Source organism: Ischnura elegans, chromosome 11 (genome assembly GCF_921293095.1).
Source record: "Ischnura elegans chromosome 11, ioIscEleg1.1, whole genome shotgun sequence".
NCBI classification, from domain to species: domain Eukaryota; kingdom Metazoa; phylum Arthropoda; class Insecta; order Odonata; family Coenagrionidae; genus Ischnura; species Ischnura elegans.
This window is the reverse complement of record NC_060256.1, coordinates 58467583-58488063: the sequence shown is the minus strand read 5'-3', so window position 1 is coordinate 58488063 and position 20481 is coordinate 58467583. Positions and strand designations below refer to the sequence as shown.

General features: G+C 36.9%; 2 protein-coding genes across 5 annotated transcripts in view; one reads left to right on the top strand and one right to left on the bottom strand.

The window, feature by feature from the left end:
• Nucleotides 1–20481, top strand: part of LOC124167753 (G-protein coupled receptor dmsr-1-like) — a 96944-nt gene that overhangs the window by 43247 nt on the left and 33216 nt on the right. The gene's annotated exons all lie outside the window — the stretch shown is intronic.
• LOC124167754 lies at nucleotides 2742–20313 on the bottom strand. 3 transcript variants are annotated; one of them, XM_046545767.1, is made up of 6 exons: nucleotides 20003–20313; nucleotides 17679–17782; nucleotides 15527–15606; nucleotides 14028–14170; nucleotides 10380–10527; nucleotides 2742–3973 (listed from the first exon to the last, which is right to left on the bottom strand). In XM_046545767.1, exons 1-6 carry the CDS (start codon nucleotides 20031–20033, stop codon nucleotides 3409–3411), a joined length of 1071 nt encoding a protein of 356 aa, XP_046401723.1. In that variant the 5' UTR covers nucleotides 20034–20313; the 3' UTR covers nucleotides 2742–3408. The 3 variants fall into 3 exon arrangements, with proteins under 3 accessions (XP_046401723.1, XP_046401724.1, XP_046401725.1); XM_046545768.1 differs by having other exon boundaries at nucleotides 17685–17782; XM_046545769.1 differs by lacking the exon at nucleotides 17679–17782 and having other exon boundaries at nucleotides 20003–20311.

Sequence of the window (20481 nt, the reverse complement as noted above, 5' to 3'; positions counted from 1 at the left end):
CTGTGTAAAAAGTTCTTGGAAACCCTTCAACCCAGTGACAATAATTTACCCTACTCTAGCCGTATGTAGTCTAGTCATCTCGATTGTGTCAGTATTAGGGACAATATACATAGCATACCGAATGCTGGCACCAAGGGAAAAAATGGACCCTCTATTAACATCAACGCCAAGGGAAGTTAACGTGTGCACGTCGTTCAGACGACCCGTGTGTCCTAGAACAGTAGCTCCGAAACCACCGCCAATTGAGACAATACCCTCTAGAAGACCTCCCGCTGTAACTCCAAGACCTATTTACAGCGAGATAAAAGAACCCGATTACCTGCCAATGCGTGACTTTTTGAATAAAAAATAATTGTGTTTAGGACTGGTATCTACAGGATAAGTGTTTGTGTTCAGATTAGGTTCTAGTGAATTTATGTTATAATCAGCTATTTTTGAATTTGTGTTAATTGATAGGAATATTATAATCAGCTCTTCAAGTCATTATTTTGAACTGGACTCATTTTGTGTATCAGTTGAGTCTCTTATGTGCTTTATTATGAACATGCAGGCTGGACTCTAGTACCACCCTGAGACCCTTTCAGTGTAGCTATGGATGAACTAGTCTTGTGAAATTGTGGTGGACTCCAGCAGCTATATAATCCGTCCTGATGTATAATTTCTTATGGACAAGCAGCTATGTAACATTTTTTGTTTTGTAATTTCTGTGTCTCTAGTCAACTCTCTCAAACTCTCTCTGGTCACTTCGCCCGGAGGTCGAAGCTTTAAGGAGGGGGTGATGTTGTGTTCGTGGCCGCGTTCATGCGGGCTCGTGAGTGCAAACGCGAGTGCGGACGCACGTAGTGCCACGGGTAAAAAAGTGAAATCCATGTGGAAAAAACAGACCTACTAGTTAGCCTAGACGTAGTGTCACTTTTTACCCGTGTTCCTGTGACTGACACTCTATGTCTCTTGGAACGCAAGTTTGAACCCGACACAGTGAAATTATTTCACCACGTTTTAACTTCCACCTACTTCCAATTCAACGGTGAATTCTTTGAGCAGGCTGAGGGAGTTGCCATGGGGTCCCCTCTATCCCCCGCCGTCGCCAATTTCTTCATGGAGGATTTCGAAGAGAAGGCCTTAAACTCAGCTCCGCTACGCCCGAAGTATTTCTACCGGTACGTTGACGATACCTTCATAGTGTGGCCACACGGGAGGGACAACCTTGACCAGTTCTTGGAGCACATGAACAGCCGGCATCCCAACATCACCTTCACCATGGAACTGAGAAGGATGGCCGGCTACCGTTCCTGGATATTCTCATCCAACGGAAGAGCGATGGAACTCTTGGCCACAGCGTTTATCGGAAACCGACAAGCACCAACTTGTACTTGAATGGAGGCAGTCACCATCATCCTTCGCAGCGCTCAGCTGTACTGACAACCCTGTTTCATAGAGCCATGTCCATCTCTGACCAAAACAGTTTACCCTCGGAGTTGGCACATCTGAAGAAAACCTTTGCACAAAATGGTTACAATGGACACCAAATTTCCATGGCCCTTAAAAGGACCTCCGAACCACGGGATAAGCGCCATATAGAGGACAAGGAAAAGCCGGTTGCAAGAGCGTGCCTGCCTTATGTCTCATCAGTTTCGGGGAAGATTTCGAGGATACTCAGGAGGCACAACATCGAGACCATCCACAAGCCTCCCATGAAATTGAAGGAACAGCTGGTACGAGCGAAGGACCCAGCCGGTCTCAAGATTCCTGGGGTCTACCGTGTCCCCTGCGAGTGCGGTGAGGCATACACTGGAGAAACTGGCCGCACCATTGAAACCAGGCTTAAAGAGCATAAGCGGCATCTGTGGCTTGGTCAGCTAGAAAAATCTGCCATTGCTGAGCATAGTGTCGAACACGCCCATAAAATTCAATTTGAAAAAACAGAGATACTTTGTCATGGCAAAAGTTTTTGGGACCGTCTCACCAAAGAAGCCATTGAAATTAAACTGGAGAGGAAGAACTTTAATCGCGATTCAGGGTATTCCCTTAGCAGCACTTGGAAACCCGTTCTGAAAAAACTGACCGAATACAGGGAAAGGACGATACGAAGGACAGACCAATCCGGAGTCAACCCCACCAGGCGGGAAACTACCAGCCAATCCCGAGGAACCTGACCGGAGGAGGGCAGCATATAAGCAGGCCCATTCCCGCATCACAGCATCCAGTAGCCCTGATGATGAGCGCCGAGTCGGAGCTCGAAACGTCGGCCATTATGAAGCCTTTAACCCGGTGGGAAACCCGAGAGAAGTTTACTCACATCATTCGCCGGGAAAGCATCAAATCTTTCTTCACGAACATTCGAGTTTTCGATTTGCTTATGTTTTTTGTCACTCCGCGAACGGGAGTGAATTTGTGTTGTGAGGAGTCGTCCTGTGAACTTCCGAAGTGCATGATCGAAGAGCAACCCTGGGAGACGTAGCCATCGGCCTGCCCGCGCCCTAGCCGGATCGGTGAGTGGTATGCGCCAGCATGGCTCGACTTTGATCGAATAATTGTAATAGTAATTCGTAATATACAGTCCACAATTCTTATAATCACGTTCGAGAGTGATCAGGTGCAGATATAAACATTTGATTTTTGGGGTAGATGAACTGGACGATACACTGTGTACTTCTTTAACACTCTCGTCTTCTTGAAATTATTCTAATGGTCATAATAAACAATCACCAATATTAATTATATTATGAAAAATAAAAAAATAGCAATAAAAACATAATTTATTTGAAACAATTAGCAAGAAGTTATCAAAACATTCTCCTTACTAATTTCATAAAAGTAGGTACTTAATTTATTAAGCGTAATGATTTCAAGATGACTTATATTCGGTGGTGTTCATTAAATAGTGCTTAAGATGAGAATACCTCAGTACCACAATTGTTGTGTGGGGCTTATGTCATGCTAGTGATAAATCTGAAAGAAATTTTCGCTTGCAGCCTCAACCCAGTGTGATGGTTTGGGAAGTATGTGAACTATTTTTTCAAGCAAAAACAGTTCATTATAAGTGAACAGTAGGTTCATTATCACTTCATTCACTTGGCTTTTGAACTAGGAGTTCTGGGTTCAACTCCCGGGTGAAGCATTCGGTCTCTCCCAAATGAAATCCTCGAAGTGCGAGGTGGCCCAGCGTGAGGAACTGACCCCACTACTCTGGACGTGTGAAATTTTCATTCCTTTGGCTTAGTTCGGGGTGAGCTCCACCCTCACCTATCCATGGTTAGAACCTTCAGGTTAAAGCTCTGAGTGTAGTAAGGCGCGGTTGATTGGTGTGATATTCAGTCTGATCCATTACCCCTCCCCCTAAAGCTAAGTCCTAATTATACCACTGCGTGGTAGTTTATAGATAAAGTGGAACAAAAGAGAGCGTACCTATTGCATGCGTAAAACCAATGCCAAAAGTGACGCCAAGGGAAGATGGAAAACTCTCATTCTCAAGTAGGAGGCTTCGCTGTTCATAGTTCTCAACTCACTTTTGGCGAACTTCATGGCAGTCTGAGTGTAGTAAGAACGATCACCGATCGTTTTGACGGTGATAGTTTCACTTGACGCACCACCAATGGTGAAAACGGGCTTACTCTCAATACCCCAATGATGCACATTTTCCGTCCGCGGAGAAACTGCTTCGGTTTTTGGAGAGCTTGAGGCTTCTTCCGACGCAGGTCCGTGCAGCTTCGTCGTTGAGGTGGCTTCGAATCCTGGCTTGGAGGAAGTAATTGTTGCGCGGCAACCTTTCCCTTCGCAGGTCACCTTTCCTGCCGCGGATCCTCTTGCTGATTCTTGCTCGTTCAGTTGTTTGTAAATTTGGTGCTGGTGTTTCGCGCAAAACGTTTTGTTCATGACGTGATCGACAATCCCTCTCGCAGTATTGGACGGAGAAGAACTACGGCAGCCCCTCAGGACGTTGGAAACGCACCGGGAGAAGTTGTAGAATGATCTGTGAAGTACGATAGCAAGGGATTTATGATCATTACCTATCGGGTAGTTCTCCATCAATTAACACACAAGCAGCAATCAATATCCAAACAATATCTGGTCATCATTTTTTTCCACGATCAATAAGAGACTGTAACGGCAACGTTAGAAATCAAAAATAGATTAGATGCCTTATAGATTAGTCTAATAACTTATTCGTACCTTAATACATGTTTCTGAATTTTATTATTATTTCTGACAGAATGTTTTTTGTGTTCTAGCTTTATTGACAGAAAACATCAATGAGTCGTAGGCAAGTTTTGCCTTTGCATGTATGTGGTAGTATAGTTTGTAATTATACGTAACGTTGCAGAAAAGTTTCTCGGGTTTTCCGCCGGTTGATGTCGTCCATGTCTCCCGACGTTTCGAGCAGCGACTTGCTGATCATCCTCGGGGATCATCCGAATCCTTCGGAATCCTTGGAAATATCCCCTGAGGATGATCAGCAAGTCGCTGCTCGAATCGTCGGGAGATATGGACGACATCAACCGGAGGAAAACCCGAGAAACCTTCCTGCAACTAATACGTCGGAAAAACCTAAGATCATATACGTAACGTTTTTTGGACCGTGTGGGTACATGTGGGTATCCAGTTGCTTGCTGCATGCTAATGATTGATCACCCCCCGCCAAATATCCTAAAAGTGGCTCGCAGGGCATTATGTAGACGTAGATGAACATCCAGACAACATTTTCTGCATTAACATAAGACATCTGTGCAATATCCATGTTAATCCAATGACGTTGTATTGATATCTGTCAAATAACCAAAGGACCCGCCCAATAAAGTTGCAGGGATGTCCAACAGTGGGCATGGATGTCCATATTACGTCCGTTAAATATCTTCATAACATCTAATGAGAAGATAATGGGTAACTTATTATGGCTTTTGGGAATCTCCTAACACGCAAATCAAAAATTTGTGCTCTTCATTTCTGTACAGAATATATTCTAACTATATTCTAACTATTGTGGCCGCTTAGCTGAATTGAACATAAATGCGCCTCAAAGCGATAACTCTTCCTTTGTTTTCCTTGTTTAATGTTTAAATGTGTTACAGAATTCCATGGATGTAACATATTTTATTATGTTTTACATTCTACCAAAAGAACTAATTTGACAATTAAATTGATTATTTCTCACTGTCTTGCGTGTGCTATTATTGCCTGTTAATCGCATTGTCAGAGTGGATAGATACCTGACATAATAATAATAATAATAATAATAATAATAATAATAATAATAATAATAAGAATAATAATAATAATAATAATAATAATACCGGATTTAGAAGACCTAGATAGATTGACAAGGAAAGCATTAACAAATTACAAATCACATCATCCAAATGCTGCTGTCGAAAGGTTATACATTAAAAGAAAAAATGGTGGTAGAGGTTTAATACGCATTAAGAGCCTACATTACAGAATTATAGATAAATTTCGAAATTACTTTTTCCAGAAAGGCGAGACGACTAACCTCTATAAGTCAGTCGTAAAAAATGATGATAAAGCAACACCACTCCAGCTTAATGTCAGAGACAATTCAATAGATGAAGAAAAAATAGAGGAGCTAGAAGACACATGGAGAAGCAAGCAAGTACATGGCATACATCACAAATTTCTTCATCAGGAATGCGTAGACACCTCACTATCAAATGCCTGGTTACAAAGAGGTGAGCTATATAAGGAAACGGAGGGGACAATGGTAGCCATTCAGGACAGAGTAATTGGTACGAAGAATTATAGGAAATATATAATCAAAGACGGAAGCGTATTAAATGACTTATGTCGCAAATGTAATGCAAAGAGTGAGACGATAGAACACATAATTAGCGAATGTACGAATCTAGTAGGTAATGAATACACCAAAAGACACAATAATGTATGCAAAATTATTTATTTAGAAATAGCGTATGTTACCGGATTAAAAGTGGATCATGAACCATATTACCTTTTCACCCCTGTTACAGTGCTAGAAAATGAAAATTACAAATTATACTGGGACAACACAATTTACACAGACAAACCTGTCCAGCATAACAGACCGGACATAATCTGGATTAAAAAAAAAGAAAAGCAGACCTTTATAATTGAAATAGCAGTTCCGGCTGACCACAACCTTAAGAAGAAATACGAGGAAAAGAAACAAAAATATCAAGACCTCGCAAGGCAAATAAAAACTATCTGGAAACAGGACGTGGTCACCATCATCCCCATAGTAATATCATCAACAGGAATAATACATTCATCACTCAATTTTGGAATTGAAAAATTAAAAATTAAAAGAAACACAATATATAACATTCAAAAATCTGTAGTACTGGATACATGTAGAACAGTTAGATTGTTTTTAAATGAATTGTAACTTGAGGCAGCGTCTTGGCAAGACCCGACGCTGGCAGACCTCCAAGTAAATCTTGTGGAATAAAGAATAATAATAAAGATTTACAAGCATATCGAGACACATGACATCTTGTCGGAGGAACAAAAGGGATGTAGAAAGAAATCACAAGGCTGTAAAGAGCAATTGATAATCGACAGTGTAATTATGAACACTGCGAAAAAGGCCAAGAGAAATCTATTGATAGCATACATAGACTACCAAAAGGCATACGATTCGGTTCCACATTATTGGCTAAAAGAAATCTTAAAAATTTACAAAATAGATATTTCAATTGTGGAGTTTCTAAACGCAGTAATGAGCAAGTGGCAAACTCAGTTGGTATTGAATACCTCTCAAGGTCAAATTCAAAGTAGTATTATCCGAATAAAAAAAGGAATATTTCAAGGGGATTCACTGAGCCCATTATGGTTCTGCCTAGCTGTCAACCCATTATCAAATATATTAAATTCAACAAAATATGGATTCAAATTAAAAATTGATAGAAATCAGACACATATGATTAATCATCTGTTCTACATGGATGATCTAAAGCTATATGCCCACAATCAGAAGGAGTTAAATTATATGTTGAAATTAACGGAGAGCTTTAGTAATGACATATGTATGAAGTTTGGAATAGATAAATGCAGAAAATTAGAAATTAATAAAGGGAGATACGTTAAAGGGCAAGATATTCTTTTAGATAGCGGAAAAATCGAAAACATGGAAGAACATGAAAAATATAAATATCTTGGCATACTGCAGAACACTCAAATCCCACAGAAAGAAATTAAGGAAAAAGTCACAAGAGAATATAAAAATAGGCTTCAACTTATACTTAAAACGCAGTTAAATAGCAGGAATACAACAAAAGCCATAAATACATTTGCTGTTCCAACTTTAACGTATACATTTGGTGTAATTCATTGGACTAATACGGATTTAGAAGACCTAGATAGATTGACAAGGAAAGCATTAACAAATTACAAATCACATCATCCAAATGCTGCTGTCGAAAGGTTATACATTAAAAGAAAAAATGGTGGTAGAGGTTTAATACGCATTAAGAGCCTACATTACAGAATTATAGATAAATTTCGAAATTACTTTTTCCAGAAAGGCGAGACGACTAACCTCTATAAGTCAGTCGTAAAAAATGATGATAAAGCAACACCACTCCAGCTTAATGTCAGAGACAATTCAATAGATGAAGAAAAAATAGAGGAGCTAGAAGACACATGGAGAAGCAAGCAAGTACATGGCATACATCACAAATTTCTTCATCAGGAATGCGTAGACACCTCACTATCAAATGCCTGGTTACAAAGAGGTGAGCTATATAAGGAAACGGAGGGGACAATGGTAGCCATTCAGGACAGAGTAATTGGTACGAAGAATTATAGGAAATATATAATCAAAGACGGAAGCGTATTAAATGACTTATGTCGCAAATGTAATGCAAAGAGTGAGACGATAGAACACATAATTAGCGAATGTACGAATCTAGTAGGTAATGAATACACCAAAAGACACAATAATGTATGCAAAATTATTTATTTAGAAATAGCGTATGTTACCGGATTAAAAGTGGATCATGAACCATATTACCTTTTCACCCCTGTTACAGTGCTAGAAAATGAAAATTACAAATTATACTGGGACAACACAATTTACACAGACAAACCTGTCCAGCATAACAGACCGGACATAATCTGGATTAAAAAAAAAGAAAAGCAGACTTTTATAATTGAAATAGCAGTTCCGGCTGACCACAACCTTAAGAAGAAATACGAGGAAAAGAAACAAAAATATCAAGACCTCGCAAGGCAAATAAAAACTATCTGGAAACAGGACGTGGTCACCATCATCCCCATAGTAATATCATCAACAGGAATAATACATTCATCACTCAATTTTGGAATTGAAAAATTAAAAATTAAAAGAAACACAATATATAACATTCAAAAATCTGTAGTACTGGATACATGTAGAACAGTTAGATTGTTTTTAAATGAATTGTAACTTGAGGCAGCGTCTTGGCAAGGCCCGACGCTGGCAGACCTCCAAGTAAATCTTGTGGAATAAAGAATAATAATAATAATAATTTGTCTTTATTATACAAGCGAATTTAGGACAGCATTGTCCTCTCTTACAATTAACCTGTTAGGCATTCACAAACATCCATGCCCTGGATGGTAGTCAAGCCACCTAGGCGGGATTCGAACCCGCGACCTCAAGGTTAGCAGTCGGGGACTTTACCCCGGCGACACCGAGGCCGGCAATATGACATAGGCTTTAACAAGGAGAAAATATTGATATCCTACCGAGGTGTCCAAAAGAGAGGTTCACAAATGAATTTTATGTTCAAAATATTTATGAATAATAATAAGTTACTTATAAAAGTCTAAAGTTTCTCATGAGAGGAGCTTTTAAAAACTTTTCTGGCGCTAAATACGCGAATAACATCAGACGCTTAGTTGATAAATATTAATTCTGCCCTATTCTACAAGTGGACAGCAGATATTTTTCCTGCACACGGATAACCAAGTAAAGGCCCAGAACAGAATTAGCTTGACATTACTATAACACGCTGCACAAACCATATGATACCACACCAAGCTTTCATATACCCTAAACGCTCGATGAACACTATTTTCTACCTGAGTGATCCTAATTGTTCGCCAGAAACAGACAGTTTGAACTGTTCTCTGTTCTTTTCGTTGAAGAGGATCAAAGTGAACGGTTCACCAAAATGAACTGTTTAACCAACCTCTATTGGACGGCTATCGCCGAGTCCTCGAGTTAAGGGGGGCCCCCACAACGCTTGTGTCCATCGTGATGCGTATATGAAAGGTGTAATTAGAAATGAAGCACATTACTTGAACTTAAGGTTTTTTCAATTAAAAAATTCATAGATTTTAATGATTTACTTTATTTACGACATACTCAGTGTGAATGGATCATATAAAATATTAAAATAAACGTGTCAGAGGAATAAAGAGAAGGTGATCCTTTTTTAAAATAGGTTATTCGAAAAATTTACACCTTGTTTTATGATGTAATTTAAAACATTTTTCGTAGCATCGTGAAAAACATATAGTTTTCTTGTACACTATCTTAAAAATACGTGACTTATAGAACATTTCTATTGTTTAATAAAAGTGTTTGAAACTATGAATAACATTAATATTTTGACTGTAAGAGATTCTAAAAATTTTATTTTCATTATGGTACGATTTGAATTAGGCATTTATAACAAAACGCACCTGCAGCAAAATACTCCATTCAATATTCTAAAAAATTGGAAAGAAATTTTGAGCTCATTTTATGATAACTTGACGGACGTCTCCCTCTCTAAAAAAAATTAATCCAGCAATATGTTTAATGATTATTCTTCTATTAGAAAATATACTCGTTTCTTCCGTAATCCATTGTGAAAAAATCATTTTTGGCCAACTTTTTTCGAATTTAGCCCACTTTGTATCGTTGGCGTCGTGAGTCGTGACTTTTGGAATACTAAGTGAGAAAATATCAAGTAAAAAAATAAAGAGTTTGAAGATTAAAAAGAACCTGACGCTTACTTGAAAGGGCTTTTCGAAAAGGTCGTTCAGAGATTTTTTATATGTAGTTGCATGGAACAAATTCAATAAATAGTTAAATGAAGCGCAATACATTATTACAGTTTATAAGTTGTGGAATAGTATTTTTTCATCACTTTAATCTAGTTTTTAAGGGCCTGATTGTGTAAAAATCCATTTCCTGGCATGCAATTTCCTAAAATTTTCCGGGGGGCGGGGGCGGGATGAGGAGGATGGCCCCTTAATGAGTCCCAGCCGGGGGCCCCCAATCACACCAGACCGCCGCTGCCTCTACTGCGGTAGAACTGCTAAGTAGTGAAATATGATTTAGTACTTATGTGGACAAGCTCTGAGAACTCTCATCACAATGAGGCCTGTCAGAAGCACATTTGACCATAACGACTCACTTGCAAATGAACAGCTCGGCTTCAGTCTCCGACTTTTCGCAAGTCATCCCTCCGTCAGTGACCCAAGATTTTTCAGCTGGCTTAGCACACTGTTTAATGGCCGTTGCTACGGTTGCGAAACACGTCTGGTCGTCCTTCGGGATGAAACCTAGAATTTTTAGTTAAAAATAATGAAGTCAAGATCTTTTTATTGTAAACATTGTAATTTTTGAATGCTAAAAACAATTTTCTTCCAAGAACCACTATCTTAACCAATATTATTGCATGGGCAGTGGAAATCAACATCTGTAAACAATGTTTTTTTTTGTCGTGGCTAATTTTTTGCTTATAATTTGGAAATACATCCTTGATCGTTACTGCTCGGAAAAAAAATGAGAAAAATTATGAGCCGTAATCGAGCATCTGATGGTAAAAGACACAGGTTATTCTTTTATGAGTAACTGCTCATATTAGTAGATTTAATTTATTATTTTCCAACTAACTGAAACAGACTTCCTATCTTTACTTCTAAATAGATTTCATCTTGCATCACCTTGAAAATTACTCAATGTGTTGAAACCATGGTCGGTTGTTTTGAATTAAACGTTAATTAAATGAAAAGTTTTGAATTAAAGGTATGGAAATAACCATTTGTGTTCTTTTATCATGGATTTAAGAAGAAATATTAAATTTTAAGTTCATTGGTTTGCTGAAGCTTCATCCATTTTCTGAATCACGGAATGTAATTATTCAGAATTTTTGAGCTATTCTACATTAAGAAGACTTGAGCAATGATAAAAGCCTAACACCCTAACAGTCTCGCGAAAAAAATTAGGAAAATTTGGTTATCTAAGGTCGTCGGTGATAACAGACGCGTAAAGCAAGAGCTCCGCGGCCGGGACATCCGGTCAGATGTTTTCCTGTTCTAATCAAATCATGAGACAAAAATTATCCCAAGGAAATACGTTCCGCATTTAATCGGTGTTTTTATGATAGGCAGTGAATCTATAATTGTGTGTGAGAATCAGAATATATCATAAAATATCAACATTTTATGTTATTGGGCCATCTATGTTTTGGGCTGTAATTTGCCTCAAAATATACCGAACAGAACTATCGGCGATTTCCATACTGTTTTGTTATTAGTTTATTATTAATTATAATTTCATTAATTGAAGTGATTTACAAATCTGCAATAATTTTTTTCTTTCTTCAGTACTCTAGTAGAGTTTTTGGTTATATTCACAATAGAAGAATTATGTCATTTTGTTATTATTGTATTACTACCTTAGATTTATTGTACATGCTATATTCTGATAGTATTTTTATATTTAATTTTCAATGCCTTCCTTATTTTTTCACAATTACTTTAAAATGATAATTATTCTATATAATTTTAAAACACATTAAGCACACCACTATTGTTAAATTAGAGCACCCAGAGCCTATTAATAATATTTTTATTTTTGTTATTAAAAACAGTAAATGTTCGAGAGGGTATAAAGTCAACGCGTAAAGCTTATGACCAGTGTGATCGGACTAATGTGCGTTTAAATATTCAGTTAAAGCATGGTTTTATTGTCTCATGATTTCGCCTCAACCTTTTTTGTTTGAAATTTTTTACGTTACGTTCATATATACTGGTCCATAGGTTCAACTTTCATTATGTCGAATGTATTTGTGCCGCCGCACAGTGGGCTAGAATCGAAAAAAGCTGTCCAAAACCTCAAAAACGATTTTTTTGAGCTAGGATGTTTAAACTTCGCATACTCTCTCTCTCTCTATAAAATAAATGTGCATAATTTGCCAGATTATTTCTTTCCTGTGCCTTCACGTTAACAATAAATTTGAAGCCAAAGTTAAACCAAAGCGAAAAACGGCCAATCTCGATATTTTCTGAAAATTGCCAACTTTATCCTCGTGCAGTGGTCTCATGAACAGTTTTATTGAGAAAACTTTTATACCATCTTAATTAGCACTTATTTTTCTTCTATTTCGTGGGTTTTTAAAGATTTTGTTTCATCATAAAGGATAGATATACAACACAATCGCGGAGCCTGTTTTCAGCCAATTTTTTTACATAATCGTAGAAAACAAGTAGATACTTCCGCCAAGTGACTTAAACCACGGTGTCGTGTGAGCGGAAAATAGCGTTCTAGTATTATAGCCGGAACAAAATATAAAATAATACAATTCAAGATTACTATCCTAAGGTTCCATGGAAATAGTTGAAAAATTCTGTTTCTTTTTTTTTTGTAATAATCTATAGTTTTTGACTAAGTTCAAAAGATATGCACGAATTTTCCGTAAAATGAAGAAAATTATCGATTCAATTGAAGAAATTCCCGGAGTCTTAAAAGAGTGCTATATGAGATTAATTTTTCGATTTTTTTTAATACTTGTCTCTGAGTATTCGTTTGCAACTGTCAAAATTAGGTGGATTCAATAATGAAGCGTTCAATCAGTTCATATCCGCTAAGGATATTATTTTCTTTGAATATTTTACTTACAGCGCCAAAATCAATTTTTCGGACTTTTAAACCATATTTTTAGAATGTGCTGATATATAAATATAAAATAAAGACTGGGGAAGAAGTAAGCATCGTTGTAACTATGGGCTCCGGCATTTAATGAAGAAAGGATTACCTTCATTTTTCTTTTTTTCTTTATTTTCTTTTCTTTTTTTCCAGCATTTATTTGGGTTCAGATTTAAGATATTATCAGTCGTGCGTCTACGACCTAGATGAAAAAACTTAAGAACCTATGCAATATCTAGGGGAGATAAACCTGAATTTTATATAGTAGCCGACCTACGGCTCGGCCCGGCACAATTTCATTCGACCCACCAAGCAAATCCCTTACTTGTGTGTGAACATACTTGTGAAAACAAACGTTTTCCAAAATGAAGTATGTAAAATCAAACTATCGAGCAAACTTTTCTGCTGATCATTTGAAATCAATTCTTACAATTGGCTCATTTAATCAGGAACCTGATTTTGATGAAACTTCGTAGTGAAAACGACATTATCATTCGTCAAACTAATTTGGTTGCATAAACCATAGAGTAAGTAAGTACTTACTCTATGATAAAACTAAAAGCAGGAATCCATTTAGTTTACCCTGATTTTTTCCAACAAGATATTTTTTTTAGATTTTCCATGTTTATACTCTAATTTTTGAGGAAATTAAATAACCAGCATTGATTTTTTTTATTACTTGAGCCCACATTGTTGTGGGGAATATATAATGTCGCCCTCACATTGAAAAGTTTGGAGACCCCTCTCTTGTCAGAATTTATCAGAATTTATTCGTCATAGGAAGAACTGCCGAGCTTTTTCTTACTTATCATGGTATACCTTTCCCCTCCTGTTAAAAATTTGCCGAAATTTCTGCTAATTCTTTTTTTTAATTTATCCACCTTTTATACACTGTATTATCATGTCAGAGACAAATCTGTCAATAATCCCTTATTAAGGCTAAATTCATTTTTCATCCAAATATCCGAAATTCATATTCTTAGCAAATTGTACTCATCGTATTTTAATACTGAGGATGAAGAATTTTCGTAAAACTTAGCATTGATTAAATTATTGTGTTTAAAACATTTACTTAAACTCAAGATAATCTAAGTTTTATCGTAACACATATTGATGATGATGTTTTACTTACCGTTAAACATTGTCTCATTATCTTTGCAAGAGAAGTTGAAGGTGGCGTCAAAAAGTGTGCGTACCATATCCGCATGATGAGCAAAGCAATTATGTGTAACTTTCAATTCTTCCAATTTGCACTCCTTTATCATCTCTTTTTCACTGTGGAATGAATGGTGGGAAAATATTTTTTATGTTTTTGAAAAATTTTTAGCACAAAAGTTATAAAGGTATGTTAAATTAAAAGGTTATTGTTTACAATAGCACGGATGCACTTTAATGTACAACATATTCCTAAAAGTCCATGGTTATATTCCGTGGCGTAGTCATGGGGGGTTTCTGGGATATCCAACAAGATGTTTTTTTTAATTTTTCCATGTTTATACTATAATTTTTGGGGAAATTAAATTCCTAGCATTGAATTTTTTTATTACTTCGGCCCAAATAAATGTGGGAAATATATAATGTGGCCCTTACATTGAGCCTGACCCCCGTTGAGCCCCGTGACCCCCGTACTATGACCCCCATGTGACCCCCGTTGAGCCTGAGTAACAACCACTCTTTGTCTTGGGGTGTTTTCCATACACCCCGGAAGGGCCCCGAAATCTCCGTCAAACCCTTCCCCCCCCCCCATTTGAAACTCCTGGCTACACTACTACTTGGCTGCTGATCTAGGGATCCTGCGTTGATATCCCGGGTGTAGACTTTGGAAAACACAAAAGAATCATGGAAATGAGAGATGGCCCAGGGAGATCCGTTGGCCCCCCTGCCCGGAATGTGTGAATGTTACATAATGATGGCTTATTCCGCGGTGAGTTCTACCCTAACCGTAGAAAACCATACTTCGTTTTGAATCACTGAGTGAGAAATGGTTTAAAATGAAATGAATTACCTGAAAAATTAGTCGATAGCTCTGAATGTGGGAAGGTTAAACATTGATGGCTAATTCCGCGGTGAGCTCTACCCTAACCATAGCAAACTATGCTTCGTGTTGATTCACTGCGTGAGCGATGGTTTAAAATGAAACGAATTACCAGAAAAATTAGTCGATAGCTCTGAATGTGGAGAGTTACACATTGATGGCTTATACCGCGGTGAGCTCTACCCTAACCTTAGCAATTCATCCTTCAGGTTAAATTACTGAGTGAGTGATGGTTTAAAATGAAATGAAATACCGGAAAAATTAGTCTATAGGTCCAGTTTCAATCAACTTTACCAAGGCCTTACTAAATTTCACTAACATATATTCCATAAAAATCTTTGGGTATTGCTTAGAGTATTTATTATGGCTTCTGACATACGCGTATAATATCCAATATTGCTTTATAGTAGCACCAAAAATGTATTAATTTTCGGCTCTACTCAGGAAACATTTAAACTTTATTTATTCTTTTGTTATTCACCTTTTTGAAATGAGAAGTCTTGAAATTTAATTTCTCTCAGAAGCAGCTATATAATGGGTTAAGATAAAATATTTTTAAAAATAATTAATTTCCTGAAGTAAAAATTTAGGCTTACCTGCAAACGCCGTTGTGGATTTCTTTGGTCGTTATCATCTCTAGGCTCAATTTATTCATTAAAACTGTCTTACAGTTCCCCTGAAATTATAAAGGGACGCTTAGATTTTAAAAAATATTTTATAATAATAATGTTTATAAAAATAAATTTTTAATTCGTAGATTTTTTAGAAATATTTTTTGGGGTGCTTCCGCGACATATAGACAAAAGTGAAGTATTCTCTTGCTTCCTTGAATTCTAAAATATAATTTACTGGCGCCTGGGCAGTATTTTCCTTGAGGCTAACTGGTCTTCAGCCTAGAACCTCATGATCAACCTCACATTCAATTTGTTAGCATGATTAAAATTACACTATCCTAAAAACCGTGACCCCTAAAACATTGGACCAAAAACAAGTAGAAATTTTACGTATATGACAATCAAACAAATATATAAATGTGTTCTAAGAAGATAAATAAAGAAATGAGTGTTCTCGATTTTTTTAACTATCCGTGCCTCATTTTTCAAATAAAGGTTGGTACCAATCACAGCATGAGTCATTTTACCTCTTAATGTATATTACAGTAATGATGTATTTTATTATCTTTCATTTGACTTAAAAACTTGACAATGGGAGGTTACATGACCTCGTGAGTGGAACTATAGGCATGATTAAAGCACAAATGGTAATATCCACACTATTTTATTTATCACTTAACCGACCATAGTTTCGACACTTGGTGTCATTTTTAAGGTCACCACACCAAGGTCAAGGTCAAATGTTAAATAAAATGGTGTGGATATTACCATTTGTGCTTTAATCATTGATATAGCATTATTCCACGAAATTAGGCCTGAAACGATTTTATACGTGGAACTATAGGGCCTATTTTCACCTAAATCCGGCCCTGACTGTCGCTATCTCTTTTTTCTTCAACAACCACTGCGATAGGATTATTGGAAGCGATAATTACTGTTTAAAATGCACTTTTAAATAAGTGAAATATACTTAAAAGTAGAGATGGGCAATTTATAAGTAGTCCGGCTGCTCGAGTTTGGTAAGTATATTCTTAATAGTCGATAAAACTCAACCTCTCGTTAAATATGGCATTATTTTTTTCTACTTTTTCTACTGTAAAGGTACTTTCAATATGCTGAAACGCTGTGTGAATGGATATCCATTTTTAAAGTAACACTGACAATAAAATAAAACGCGCTAACAATAAAATGTATAATTAAACAAGTAAAAACATTCTATAGTAGTGACGGGCAATTTATAAGTAGCGTTGGGCCGGCTGCTTGAGTATGATAAGTATTCTTAATAGTCGATAAATCGAGAAATTGAGACTAAAGGTCAACTTCTCGTTAGTATGGCAATATTTTTCTTGAAATGTACTGGCATTTAAATATTCATTTCGTCTTCCTAGCTCAAAATAAAAGTTTTGGAGGTTTTGGCCTTCGTTTTTCGAGTTAAGGCCACTATGTAACGGATCGGAAAACGGAAAAACGCGCGTCTCTTAATCTTTCAAACATTGTTACAATCAATATAATTAAGATAGGTCAAGAATTGTCTTTAATAGGGACGACGACTTTTCTCGGACTCTTCCTTCATCGCATTAGGATTGGAAATAGTGATATCATCTCGTAAAATATCGTATCTTTTCGAAGGGGCAATTAAAAAAATTAATGAGCATATTGTTTTTTTATTAGGAATTCATTATCAATGTGTACATATTTTAATTTATTTTACGATTCTTTGAAAGATAATAAAATACATCATTATTGTCATATACATCAATAGGTAAAATGGCTAATATTTTGATTGGTGCCATCGTTTATAAATTCTATAGGGAAAAATATCGTATCTTTTCGAAGGGGGAATTATTAAAAAAAAACTGTTAATGAGCATAGTCTTTGATCTTATGATAACAGTCTTTGATCGGTATGTCACTTTTTCGGAACCAATTTTCAGCGCCATCAATTTAGAAATAGTTATATCGTATCGTAAAGAATCATATCGTACCTATCATTTAATATCGTATCGAAGGTACAATCTAAAAAGGTTAATGAGGATATTGTCTACGATTGGGATCTCTACTTTTCTCACACTACACCTTCATCGCCATTGGGTTGGAAATAGTGATATCGTATTGAAAAATAAAATTAAACTTACACTTACTCTTGGTTTCCTCGGCCGATTGTGTCCTTTATTGGCTCTAGCTGTACCACCACACCCACTAGGTAGTGTTAGGGTGAGCATTGAGAGTAAGATAATACCTGCCAAAAATATACAGGGTTATTCACACAAAAAATACAGGATGATTCCAAATTATAGACCCATTTGCAAAAATTCGCGTGCATAAATAATAGTGTGGTTTCCTTTTATTTTTTTATTGCCTAAATCGAAAGATTATTACTCCTGGAGTACGCATTTTACGCTCTTAGATTTTTCAATGACGATATCTATTTTTCGCGTTTAAATGAAAAGTGAAAATTTTCAAGCGCGCAAAAACGCGTCGGCTAAGAATGAATGCTGGGAAAATCCCGTGTGACGTCATTATGGTTCCGGCTGCCGCCGTGTGAGGCCACCTTGGTGCGAGGCTATGGGCGCCGCTACGATGCAGGATGCTATCAGGTAACAAAGTACGCAGCTAGCAAATAGCCCTTGAATTAAACAAGGATTATTATTACCCTATCAAACGAAGGAAACTTTCCGACCTTAGGCAATTTTAATAGTAGGCAATTTTAATGCGGGTCCTATGACAACGAGCGGAAATTATGCGAAAAGCGACGGCGGGAGTGACCGTGTGATTCAGAAAAATGATCATTAGAGCGGTCGCTTTTCGCGACGGGAAAAGTGATCGCGATAGTGATCACTTTTCGCGACGAAAAAATGATCGTGTGATCCAGGCTTCACAGACGATGTGGAGCACCAAAAGCGCCTTTAATGCAGTCCCGGTTACTATAAAGCAGCCACTTGTTTAAAAAATGTGAAAAATAGCGTTTTTAAATCACGCCGTGTGTAATTTGTTTATTTATTTTATTTAATTATTGAAAAACAGCCGATACGGCAGTTACGTTGATTAGAAAACTTATCATCTTAAGATTTAACAAATATAAACTATTAAAAAACACTATAAAAAGGATAAAACAATTCAGGAGAAGATGTCCTTTCGAAGTTGCTTCCTGAATGATCCGAATGGCATTGAGAGATCCTGTTATGGGTAAGTGGACGAAATGGTATTGAACAAGCAGGAAGTCTAAAGAAATGTGTGGTTTGTGCGAAAGATAAACTTAAAAACTATTTCGCTTTACAATGAAAATTGTCAACCAAACCTAAAAAACAAAAGTAAAATTAGCATTGAACAATAGGCTGTATTTTTTCTGCTATCATAACCTTTTGTGTTTGCCTGGTTTGTTTAGAGTCATTTTCTTCTCGTTTATAAATTTTTTTGGCAGGATTTCCTAATTTTTGTCGTTTCTCTTTTGTTTTTTAACATATACTTTCCTTTTGTAATTTTGTTTAAAAGAGGAAGGTGAGATGTGGTAAAGACTCAAAGACGAGTGATATGTTTAAACAGTGGATGTGCAGCCGGATTAATTTTCGTCATAATTCAAAGTATAAATGAGAAGCGGATGGTGTTTGATAGTCGGTCGTCCATTCCTATGACTTGTTCACTGATGTATTCTAGAACAGACCCTAAGTTGTGAGCGCGAAGGACATGTATATTTTTGTGATACACGTGTCCTTTGCGCAGTATATTTTGTGATTAAAATATTTTTCCTTTATCAATCATATAATTTTGTGTTAACAAGTTTCAAGCATTTTAGAATAAGAAAAAAATTTTTAATCACAAAATACACAGAGAACGTAATTCGAAAATAATTCTAAAGAGATTTTAAATTCGTATAAAAGATGTTTTTGTCGCATAAGAAAGGTATAACAGGTCTAAATAGTAAAAAAGGTCTCGGATATAACATTTCATTGAAGTCAGCGCAGAAATTGACGTAAACTTTAATTCTTACTGATATATAACCATGGAAGCATAGAATTTGCCGCAGTGATCTCTCATATAACCGCTATATTATTGTACACTTCTTCTTCAGCCTTTTAATTGAGTGTTTTATGCCCAAAAAAGAAATTAATGGCAATTTAATGAAAGCATTCTTGCTAAAAAATAAAATAGTTATTTAAATGCGTATTACCTTAGCGATCACGGTCTAAAGGCCTGTTTACACGATACATTAACACGTATGAGTTCATGTCTGTTTGCATGAATGATTATTGTGGACCTAAACGGAGTATGCATGAATGAATGAACCAAATTAGCGTGGGGTCTGTTTTATATACGTGCTTTCGTGCAATTCGGGTGGTTTCATGGTCAATTTTCGTGTTTATGCACGCGTTTGTACATTTAAAACATTAACTCGTTTGGGTTAATGTAACGTGTAAACAGGCCTTGAGGCGACCACGACAAAACTTTGATAGTCTCTCACCTGGGATGAGTTTATTTCCGTAAATCTTCATGATTCTCCCGGACAACAAAAAAAGTGTTTACATCAAGTTTTTCTGCACCACCTTTCTTGTCCGGATTCGCGGGGGTGGCTCAAAACATGATGTTTTCCGAGCGTGCCGCGACATCAGCGCCCTTCGCTGTCCGTGCTTCACTTTTCCGTCACTTTTAGCGAACTCCTGGCCGAGCGTCACGATCCAGAACGTTTCTCGCAAGTCTTCTACTTTACTACTCGATCTCTATACGCAAACGATGAGGAAAACGCTCGCCGTTTGCATTCTGGGCATCTTTATCTTCCTTCGAAAGCGGAGTGGGATGGGTGAAACATAATCGCGCGGATGGGATTCGTTAACGAATCGTTACAAATTTAAGTGCCACCGTCGGCTGGAAATCATTATTAATCGTGCGCCGCGAACGAGATTTAAGGTTTCACAACACTTCCCTTCCCCCCCACTGCCAGTC